Raw genomic sequence first — 12,004 nt, forward strand, 5'->3', positions numbered from 1 at the left:
CTCTTTTCCTGAATGACCGTCCGCAAATAGCGTCCGGCTCTGAATCAGGCCCTGAGACCATGATATTTAGAGAGCAGCCATAGATAGATAAAGAGAGAGAGAGAGAGCATATATAGACTGATTGCTGAGGCTGCTGTGCACCAGGCTGTGACAGTGTCACTGTCAATTTACAAACAACACGGACTATGCTGAATACCATATATTATATAGTCTGTTTGCCTCCGATTCTCTATTTTAAATGTCCTTTTTTTTTTTTTCTAACAAATCTGACCCAGCAATATAAGGGATAAAAAATAAAAATCATTTTTTTGTGTTTTAAGTTATTGTATTTTAGTAATTATTGTGCAAATCGGCAAAAGATTCCATTTACTTGCAAATTTAAAATACACTATTACCATGCAGTAAGGGATAAAACAAAAAACAAAAAATATATATATACATTAGGGGTGTGCACCGGCCACTTTTCGTGTTTTGGTTTTGGATCTGGATCTTTCTTCGTGTTTTGGATCTGGATTGGTTTTTGCCAAAACCACCCTTCCGTGTTTTGGGGTTCTGGGTTTTGTGTTTTGGATCTGTATTTTTTTGAAAAAAAGCATAAAAACAGCTAAAATCACAGAATTTGTAGGTTTTTCTGCTCCTATGCTATTATTAACCTCAATAACCTTAATTTCCACTCATTTCCAGTCTATTCTGAACACCTCACACCTCACAATAGTGTTTTTATGTCCAAAAGGTTGCACCGAGGTAGCTGGATGACTATGCTAAGCGACACGAGTGGGTGGCACAAACACGTAACCCATCTAGGCGTGATACTGCAGTGGCAGACAGGATGGCAGTTTGAAAAACTAGGCCCCAAACTGTACATAATGCAAAGACAAAAAAGAGGTGCAAGATGGAATTGTCCTTGGGCCCTGCCACCCACCCTTATGTTGTATAAACAGGACATGCACACTTTAACAAACCAATCATTTCAGCGCCAGGGTCTGCCACACAACTGTGGCTGAAATGATTGGTTCGTTTGGGCCCCCACAAAACAAGCTGGCAATTAATGTGTCCCTGCACAAACTGGCTCTACGGAGGCAAGATGTCATCCTCATCCTCCTCATCCACCGATTCCTCACCCTCTTCAGTGTGTACATCCTCATCCTCACAAAGTATTAACTCGTCCCCACTTGAATCCACCACCACAGGTCCCTCTGTACGTTCTGGAGGCTGGTCTCCCTGGAAGAGCTGATAAATAATTTTGATGAACATCATCTTCTCCACATTCTGTGGAAGCAACCTCCTACACCTTTCGCTGACAAGGTTCCCGGCTGCACTAAACACTCTTTCGGAGTACACACTGGAGGGGGGGCAACTCAGGTAAAATAGAGCCAGTTTGTACAGGGGCCTCCAAATTGCCTCTTTTTCCTGCCAGTACAGGTATGGACTGTCTGACATGCCTACTTGGATGCTGTCACCGATGTAATCCTCCACCATTCTGTCAATGGTGACAGTATCATATGCAGTGACAGTAGACATGTCAGAAATTGTTGCCAGGTCCTTCAGTCCGGACCAGATGTCCAAACTTGGTCCTGCCTGCCCTGCATCACCGCCAGCGGGTTGCTTAGGATACCTAAGTTTTTTCCTGGCAGCCCCAGTTGCGGGAGAAAATGAAGAAGGAGCTGTTGACATGTCATGTTCCACTTCAGCTGACAGTGTGTTCACCAGCAGGTCTTTGCACCTCTGCAGGCTTGTGTCGGCCGGAAAGAGAGACACCACATAGGCTTTAAACCTAGGATCGAGCACGGTGGCCAAAATGTAGTGGTCTGATTTCAACAGATTGACCACCCTGGAATCCTGGCAAAGCGAAAGAAGGGCTTCATCCACAAGTCCCACATGCTGAGCGGAATCGCTCCGTCTTAGCAACTCCTTCACTTTCTCCAGCTGCTTCTGCAAAAGCCTGATGAGGGGAATGACCTGACTCAAGCTGGCAGTGTCTGAACTGACTTCACGTGTGGCAAGTTCGAAAGGCTGGAGAACCTTGCACAACATGGAAATCATTCTCCACTGCACTTGAGTCAGGTGCATACCCCCTCTTTTGCCTATGTCATAGGTGGATGTATAGGCTTGAATGGCCGTTTGCTGCTCCTCCATCCTCTGAAGCATATAGAGGGTTGAGTTCCACCGCGTCACAACCTCTTGCTTCAGGTGATGGCGGGGCAGGTTCAAGAGTGTTTGCTGGTGCTCCAGTCTTCGGCACGCAGTCGCTGAATGGCGAAAGTGGCCTGAAATTTTTCGGGCCACCCAAAGCGTCTCCTGCATGCCCCTGTCGCTTTTCAGAAAATTCTGCACCACCAAGTTTATTGTGTGAGCAAAACATGGGATGTGCTGGAATTTGCCCAGATGTAATGCCCGCACAATATTGGTGGCGTTGTCAGATATCACAAATCCCCAGGAGAGTCTAAGTGGAGTAAGCCACTGGGCGATGATTTCCCTCAGTTTCTCTAAGAGGTTGTCGGCGGTGTGCCTCTTACTGAAACCGGTGATACACAGCGTAGCCTGCCTAGGAACGAGCTGGCGTTTCTGAGATGCTGCGACTGGTGATGCTGCTGCTGTTGCTGCGTAAGGTGATACATCTACCCAGTGGGCTGTCACAGTCATATAGTCCTTAGTCTGCTCTGTTCCACTTGTCCACATGTCCGTGGTTAAGTGGACATTGGGTACAACGGCATTTTTCAAGACACTGAGGACACTTTTTCTGACGTTTCTGTACCGTCTCGGTATCGCCTGCCTAGTGAAGTGGAATCTAGACGTGATTTGGAACCGGGGACACACTACCTCCAGCAATTGTCTAAATCCCACTGCACTAATGGCGGATACCGGATGCACGTCTAACACCAACATAGCAGTCAAGGCCTCAGTTATACGTTTTGCTTCAGGATGACTGCTGTCGTACTTCATCCTCCTCGCTAAGGACTGTTGGAGGGTCAATTGTTTAGTAAAAGTAGTGGTGTTCCTACTTCCTCTCTGGGATGATGAACGACTCCCAGCAGCAGCAACAGCAGCAGCGGCAGCAGGAGGCGTAGCAATGCAGGATCCTCCGGAGGAATCCCGCATAGGAGAGTCAGTCATGCCAGTGACATGGCCTGCAGGACTACTTCCGATCCTGACTAAGGAGGAAATTGACGAGGAGGGAGTTGACGGTGTGGTTTGCAGGCGCTTGGATACAACAGGACAACGGGATTTAGGTGTCCCTGGACTGCTTACGGTTTCTGAACTTGACAGTAACTTATTATGAATGCGCTGCAGGTGCCGTATAAGGGAGGATGTTCCTAGGTGGTTAACGTCCCTACTCCTACTTATTCCACCTTTACATAAGGTACATATGGAAAGACAGTTGTTGTCCGGATTTGGATAGAAATATTGCCAGACCAAAGAGGTGGAATGTTTGGTCTTCTGCCCAGGCATGACCGTGATGGGCTTTTTCATCCCACGGACAACAACTGTCTCCCCCGGAGCCTGATTTAAACAAACCACATCACCATCAGAATCCTCCTCGCCAACTTCCTCCTCAGCGCCAGCTACACCAGTATCCTCATCCTGTTGTACTTCAACAGTGACATCTTCAATTTGCATATCAGCAAGTGGACTGTGGGTGCTCCTTTCAGCACTTGCAGGGGGCGTGCAAATGGTGGAAAGAGCCACCTCTTCCCGTCCAGTGCTGGGAAGGTCAGGCATCGCAACCACCACCACACTTGGACTCTCCTTGGGGATTTGTGATATCTTCTTAGAAAGCACAGTTCTTCGCTGTGCTTTTGCCAGCTTAACTCTTTTGATTTTTTTAGTGGGAGGAGGGCTTCCATCGTCATGTGAAGCTGAACCACTAGTCATGAACATACTAGGGATCGACCTTAGCCGTTCCTTGCCACTCCGTCTCGTAAATGGCATATTGGCAAGTTTATGTTTCTCTTCAGCTGATTTAAATGTTTTTTTCAAGGTCATTTTCCTGAACTTTGTCATTTGGGATTGTATGTGCCCTCTATTATGACATTGGGCATCGGCCTTGGCAAACGACGTTGATGGCATGTTATCGTCTATGTCATGACTAGTGGCAGCAGCTTCAGCACTAGGAGGAAGTGGTTCTTGATCTTTCTCTATTTTATTTTTATCGGAGAAAGTTTGGTCCTCCATTTATGTTATATCCATTTGATATATACGTGCGGCTAAACACAGAAAATATTTTTTTATTTTTGCTGGAGAGTAGTGCACTTTGTGGGTTATACCAGCCTTTAAGAAATGAGCCAGCCGGCTCTTTATTTATGGGACACAGGCGCACGCTTGGCGCTGCTCCTTTGTTGATGCACGTGCGGCTACTGCGCACACAATTCACAAACACAGAAAATAATTTTTTTTTTAGTTTGGACTGGAGTGTACTTTGGGGGTTACAGCACCCTTTAACGGTCAAGCCAGCCGGCCCTTTACTTATGACACAGGCGCACGCTTGGCACTACTTTGGTGATGCACGTGCGGCTACTGCGCACACAATTCACAAACACAGAAAATAATTTTTTTTTTAGTTTGGACTGGAGTGTACTTTGGGGGTTACAGCACCCTTTAATGGTCAAGCCAGCCGGCCCTTTACTTATGACACAGGCGCACGCTTGGCACTACTTTGTTGATGCACGTGCGGCTACTGCGCACACAATTCACAAACACAGAAAATATATTATTTTTTTAGCACTTGGGGGGAGCACCCCTGATGGACAGAGCACCCCCTGGACAACACTACAGCACCCCTTTAGGACTGGGACACTGCACAGGACTTTGGAGTGGACACAGCCCCTATGGAGAACTGACTGCACAACACAGTCCAGCCAGCCCCTATGGACTTTGAAGTAGTGGACACAGCCCCTATTAACAACAGCAGCACAGCACAACACAGCCAGCCCCTATGGACTTTGAAGTAGTGGACAACAGCAGCACTACACTACACTACACTACACAGCCCAGCCAGCCCTAACTCCCACCCTCCCTCTTCACTGTCCACAGCCGAGTGAGAAAATGGCGCCGACGCGGGTACCTTATATAGGATCCAAAACCCGCGAGACTCGGAAGGCGGGATGATGACGTTTTGCCTCGATTTCAGATCGGAGTCAGGCGGGAAAAGTCGAGCCTGACTCGGATCGGACTCGGATCGGGGGGGCTCGGGGGGGTTCGGATTTCAGAAATCCGAACCCGCTCACCCCTAATATACATACACTTTAGCATTTATACTTGGTCTTGGGCCTTTTGACTCAGACTGTGGGCCTGATTCAGACCCACTCGCGAGCGGCTGTCCGCTCTCAAGTGGGTCGATGTTATGCACTGAGCATGCGCACGACGGAGGGAGCTCCGTCGTGCGCATGCGCCAGACGCGACGAGCGAAGGATTTTCCTTCGCTCGTAGTGTCTCTTCCAAGGGGGCGTGCTGTCGATGTTGACTGACAGCACGCCCCCTTTGGTGGGCGTGCCGGGGGCGTGCTTCCCTGACGGGGGCGTTCACACGGGAACGCCTCCAGTCAGAAACCGGCCCACTGACATCACTAGTGATGTCAGTGGGAGTGATTTTTGCTCTGATAGAGCCAAAATCACTCCGGAGCTTGCGGTTGAAAACCTCAACCGCAGGCTCCGGCTCGCAGTTTTGATGGTCGCGATGGTCACGACCATCGCGGCCATCAAAATGCACGCTCGTATAGGCTGTGGGTGGTGACCCACAGCTATACGAGCGTCCAGGAGGACGCTCCATTTTTATGGAGGGCGGCCCTCATTCAGAGCGTACGCTCTGCTCAGAGCGTACGGCTCTGAATGAGGGCCAGTCTCATTTATATTAATTTTGCCTTTAAGCTCATAGGGCCTGAGACAACATTGATTGATATTGTAATGCGGCTGCATAATCGCATGCAGTTCTGCTGCGAAAATATGCTAATGTTTGCAACCGCTCAGGCAGCATAAAGATGCCGACTGCCACTTTCTCACATCCTTAATACCTCACACTTCTGCCTACACATCGGTAACATTGAGGGGTCTATTTACTAAGCAGTGTTAGGACACAGAGTGAAAAGTGATAAGACAGTGATAAGGTGCCAGCCAATCAGCTCCCAACTGTCATTTTTCAAACACAGCCTGTGAGATGACAGTTGGGAGCTGATTGGCTGGCACCTTATCACTTTTCACTCTGTCTCCTAACACTGCTTAGTAAATAGACCCCTGAGTAACATCGGCTCCTCATGCAGAATTACAGCAGGTCTGACCTGTCTCTGAAATTGCAAGTCTCGTCGCACGCAGTGAGTACTCAAGCTGCGTATGATGTCGCAGTGGCTAATTTATGCACGCCCATGCAACGGTGTTCCAACGGACAGGCACGCCTGCATTTCTCCGACCTCTCCCCCATCACCACCTCCAAACGCTGACATCCCGTCTCTCACTCTGTGATGCCTTTATATGTACATGCGTGATCGCAGTGCGATCACAATGCTGTCACTGCGCATGCGCACACCATCGGCCGATCTGCGGACGCGGTTGCAGTTGCAATCCATGCTGAATCAGGCCCATAGTTCTAATCTATATTTATTTAAGAATGCTACAGTGAAAAAGAAAATGTCAGTTAATTAATAAATTATGTACTGACTTTCCTTTTATTAAGAAATTTAAAATGAACGACAATGAGACTGTTATGCTCAATGTGTAGTGCTGTGTTTTCAGTTGGCCATGGTGGTAGGTCTGACATTACGGCCCATATTACATCAAAGAAACATAATCTTGCAGCTCTGGCTTCTTTAACTTCTGGGAAGGCAACCAGTTTTTTTTACACCTATCAAAGCGGATAATAAGTCTTAAAACCAAAATGAAAGTGAGCGAAGATCATCATCTACATCATCATGTGAGTTTTTAAAAAACATTTTTGGTCAGTAAACACTTTTTTTTAATGAAAAGGAAATAATAATGTGCTTTAAATATCCAAACATGACCAAATTCTATGTACAGCCCGTATTTTGCCTTCTGAGCAAATTAATTCCCATATTATGGAGTTTATGTAATAGGTTGCTGTGTAGGTTGACTACGCCGGTGGAATCCCCACGAATGTGTCCCTTTTTTTTATTTTGAAATATAGCAACCCTACACTAACCCTGCTCATCACCACTTTTATAGTGCTACAGTATTTATTTCTCTATACTCATAGTAATGGCCTCTAAAAAACAGAAGCCACAGTGGAAATGCACACAATAGCCCGGTTTGACAATAAGCAAACTGGGCGTGTGCAGTATCCACTCCTGGGAAAACAAAATGTGGCAATGGCTATTTTAACAATCATTTTAGTAATCCATAACTACTGTTTAATAAATGATTTAAAAAAACACCTTGTTACTCAAGTAGCAAATTGTTTTTTAACAAAGCAATAATTTTCTCTGCTGCCTATATATGAAAGTTAATTTAATATTTTCTTATTTTTTGATAGGCCTTTCTTTTCCTTGGAGAGGTAGCGTAGATATTTAGGGACGTGGGAGTGATCATTAAAGGTGCATACACACACAACGATTCTTTTAACGATATCGTTTATCGTTCAATCGTTGAAAAAATCGGTCACTTTCTAAGTTAAAACGATGAAAGATTATCATTCATGTGCGTTCACGTTTGTAGTTCAGTCAGACTGACCAACTCAACGATTTTCAGTAAGGGAATATGCAAAAATCGTTTGTAGTTCAAAAAAATCGTTCATTACATTTAGCAAATGAACGATTTTAGTAAACGATTTTCGTTCATTTTTCCCTTGAAAAAATTAACGAAAATCGTTTACTAAAATCGTTAATTTACAAAATTGTTGTGTGTGTGTAATTATGCAGCTTTAGGCTCACACGTTCTTTTCACCTCAAGCTCCAGATTTCTTTCTTTCCACCCCTGCATATTGTAACAATTTTCATTTCATATTGTTTCATATTATTTGTACCTGAAATACCTGTAAACATTCTAATATACTGTTTTACTACATCCCTAATATACATACCTTTAGGATTGAGATGCAGTGGGACACGAGACCACTATGAAAATATGAAAATAAATGTAAAATTATTCTAAAGCGATTATTTTGCAAACATATAATTATATACATTCTTTGCTTAGGATAGTAAAGGTGATTTATTGTGTATACACCTGATTTATCAATCACAGTGTGATGAACTATATTAAATTATATATCATACTATAGAAACACACCATGGGTATTGGTTCCTCTGTCTGATTCATAGTTGGGAGCAAAGCAAAAAAGGAAGCTATTTGCACCTTGACAAAACTATGTTACGCTGCAGATGGGGCAGATTTAATGTGTGCAGAGAGAATTAGGGGCTGATCCACAGTCACGTGATACTGCGACCGTATCTGAGAATTTATGCTAATGTTCTTCCCCTGGTGTACAAGCGTGCGTTTGAATCTGAAAAGACTGAGACGCCCACTTTGAGCGTCTTTAGACGTAACTATCAGTCGCATCATTAAAACTTGCACCAGCCCCACGCTAGGTGAAGATCAAGATGGCCCCCAGTGTGAGCAATTAAGTGCTTGAGGACCTTATTCAGATATGTACACAATGCTGATATTTATGCAGTTGATCGATTATCAGCAGACTGCGCATGAGTCACGGTAGCACTTTGCACGAGCCAAGGTGCTGCTCGCAGTGAGGATATCTTAGCAAAGTGATTGACATTCCAGGGACCGTTTGGGGCGGTTACAGAGGTTGCAGTAAAAACACAGGCGTGTTTTGGGGGCATGTCTTAGATAAAGTGGTTCAGGCGCCCATTCTGCGCGACCATATGGCTACTCAGATGGCCGATAATCAAGAGATCTGCAATGGTGGCTGGGTATGTGCTATGGTCCCGGTGGGCGTTTCAATATATTTACATTTCCAACCGGCTACAGAATTAGCATATTTTCACACAGCAGCTGAAGGCGGGAACGCAGCTGCAAATGCTTTAGCGCACATATCTGAATCAGGCCCTAAATTCTCAGCCAGTTTAGCGACACCTCTTCAATACCCACATAAAATACCTAAGACAGACCTTTGTACATCTGAATAGCCACCTTCTAGTCACTGCTCAGAAATGCACTGCACATTTCCAATACATTTTTGATACTGTGCATTTAAATCTCAACTGCACCTCTGTGCGTACACACTGTGGGACTCAGGTGCTGTGTGACTTTTTAAGAACTTAGTTGAAAAGCATCAGCCATTTGCGCATATATTGGCATTGCAGGCCCTTACAGTTTAGAGATCACTTGTGAACTCTAAATAACAGGGTAAAAATAAAGCTGTCCAGCATTTGTGGACTACATGCAAAAGCAGCCAGAATTTACCCTGCATGCAACCCTTGCACTGCTTCGTGGTTTGTCCAGGTACATAGTTACACTTTTTTATGTTTGTTTCCAACTCTTAATTAGCCGCAGTGTAATAACACATGCATGGCTTATTAATAGAAGAGTGTGAGTTTAATATTAACAAATATCAATGAGTGTAGCTGATCGTTAATTTGACCATCTTTCATCATCTCCTATTCACAATGTAAAGATGAAAGAATCTGGGGTCCAAAGAATTATGGACAGTCTGATGGGTCAACTGCTTAATAACATTGTCGTATAAGTGTCAAAAAGAGTAAGGGTACATGACATCACCAACATTAAGCATCAACTATTTTGAGGGGCTATTAATCCATAATTCTTTATGTGGAGTTCTACTCCTCTTAATTTGTAATTTTTTTATGTAGAGCGTGTCTGTGAGTGCCACTCCTCTAATGACAGTTGTTTGTCTGCATGTCTCTCCAATTCCCTGTAACAGTACCTAATCCTTACATAATGGGATTTGTTAGTGCAATAAGTTACATAGGGCATTGTCATGTTCTTTTCCTTGTGAGAATGCTGTATGCTGACATCAACACACAAAATTTGGCAATATAGAGAACTAAAAACATCTTTTATACAATTGCCAACATTTTAACATTTGACAACATTTTCAAATTTGACCAGGAACATCTATCTGCTAAGTATGAACATCCATGTTCATGTTTCTTGGAGTACAGCTTTTAAAACCAACTGTCTTATATGGTGCAAAGTATATATTCACCCTGCACACTATTTACAGGTTGAGTCTCCCATATCTAAATATTCCAAAATACGGAATATTCTGAAATACGGAATCTTTTTAGCATGATTGAGATAGTGAAATCTATGCTTTTTGATGGTTCAATGGTCATAAAATTTGTTTAAGGTGCAAAATTATTAAAACTATTGTATAAAATTACCTTCAGGCTGTGTGTATAGGGTGTATATGAAACATAAATTAATTTCATGTATGTGCACAAACTTTGTTTGAACCACAAAATTATTGAAAACATTGTATAAAATTACCTTCAAGCTTTGTGTATAAGGTGTATATAAAACATAGCATTCTGTATATAGATTTGGGTCCCATTCCCAAGATATAGAGGGGTCTAGTTACTAAGCAGTGTTATGAGACAGAGTGAAAAGTGATGTCTGTGATAAGGTGCCAGCCAATCAGCTCCCAACTGTCATTTTTCAAACACAGCCTGTGAGATGGCAGTTGGGAGCTGATTGGCTGGCACCTTATGACAGATTTACCACTTTTCACTCTGTCTCTTAACACTGCTTAGTAACCAGACCCCTTAGTTATGGTCTGTAAATATTCCAAAATTTGGAATATTTTCAGATATCCAAAATACCCCTGGTCCCAAGGATTTTGGATATGGGAGACTCAACTTGTATTAGTATTGTAGTAATAAACCAAAAATCACATGCAGGGCTCTGACAGGATCCCTCCCCTGTGATGTGTAAAAAATGTACTGATCTTTAATGTGATCACTTTACATCTGGGTTAGGCCTCTGTCATCTGATTCCAGTCATCTGACATATAACAAATATATAAACTTACGATGCATCTTCAATCCAGTCTTCGTCTTCCAAAATCGCCTCGATTTGTGGGTTTGTAATGACAACATCATCAAGCTCAAGGTCTGATGGTTCTGATTGAGTTTCCATTGCTCCAATTAAGTCCACTGTTGGCCTTTAATAAAAAATGAATTATATATATATAAAAAATTAGATTAGATACTCCTATTTTAGCTTACTTTAGTTCTATATTCTAAGGGGTAAATGTACTAGATTCGAGTTAGTTGTTTTTTTAAACTCTATTTGCAACATGGAAACTCGGGTGATTTTAGGCTTCTGAAAATCTCTCAAATTTACTAAGAAGTGAGTTTAGCTGAGACCGAGTTGCAAGTTTGTAATGAAATTTCTCACGCAAGTTTGCAGTGTATTTTCTTAGCAAAACTCTCCCATACAAGCAGCCTGTACATATCAGTGAGATCTGTGAAGGCTGCTTGTGTGTTGTACCTGTAAAAAAGGGTTAATTTTAAAAAATAATTATGTGGGGTCCTCCCAAAAAAGCTTAACCAGTCCCGGACTGCTCAGCCAGTCCTGGTTCTTCAAAATAAGTAGGGTTGTCCTGTATTTTAGGAAACAGCACTGGGCTGCTGAGCCTTTCCTGGTTTTAAAATTAGGGGGAAAAAATTGCGTAGGGGTCGCCCTATTTTTAAACCTAGCACCGGACTCAAATCCGGCCGGGGTGTAATGCACGGCCAGGGGACCCTACCCCTCTATCACCCCAGCCAAAAGCATTATCAAGCCAGTCAGTTCAAGCCATGGATCTCACAGGAGGTGGGGATCCCCCCCAATAAAAGGGGTCCCTTCTCTCCTGAGCACCCCAAGCTTATTCTGAAGCCGGGACTCTTCCCCGCACACCTGGGCTGTGGGTATGGAGGATAGAGGAAACTTCAATTTAGCTGCGAGTTTGCTACAATTACACCCAAGTTTGTAATCTCGTTTATTAGTAAATTCCTGAGTTGTATCTTTTTCATGAAAAGAACTTCTGAGTTTGGCTGATGGTGAGTTTATTTGAGTTTGCAATCTCACCCGAGTTTTTCAGT

The 12,004-nt window shown here is 43.7% G+C and overlaps 1 protein-coding gene across 2 annotated transcripts in view; it reads right to left on the bottom strand.

Moving 5' to 3' along the window:
• Positions 1-12,004, bottom strand: part of TMEM98 (transmembrane protein 98) — a 58,118-nt gene that overhangs the window by 18,858 nt on the left and 27,256 nt on the right. For both annotated transcript variants that reach the window (XM_088443548.1, XM_088443549.1), the window contains exons 3-4: positions 10,951-11,082; positions 8,023-8,056 (exon numbers count right to left, since the gene is read on the bottom strand). In XM_088443548.1, the coding sequence (XP_088299674.1) occupies positions 8,023-8,056; positions 10,951-11,082 (166 nt within the window). The remainder of the gene's footprint in view (positions 1-8,022; positions 8,057-10,950; positions 11,083-12,004) is intronic.

Source organism: Taudactylus pleione, unplaced genomic scaffold, assembly GCF_031769625.1.
Source record: "Taudactylus pleione unplaced genomic scaffold, aTauple2 ptg000331l, whole genome shotgun sequence".
Lineage (NCBI taxonomy): Eukaryota > Metazoa > Chordata > Amphibia > Anura > Myobatrachidae > Taudactylus > Taudactylus pleione.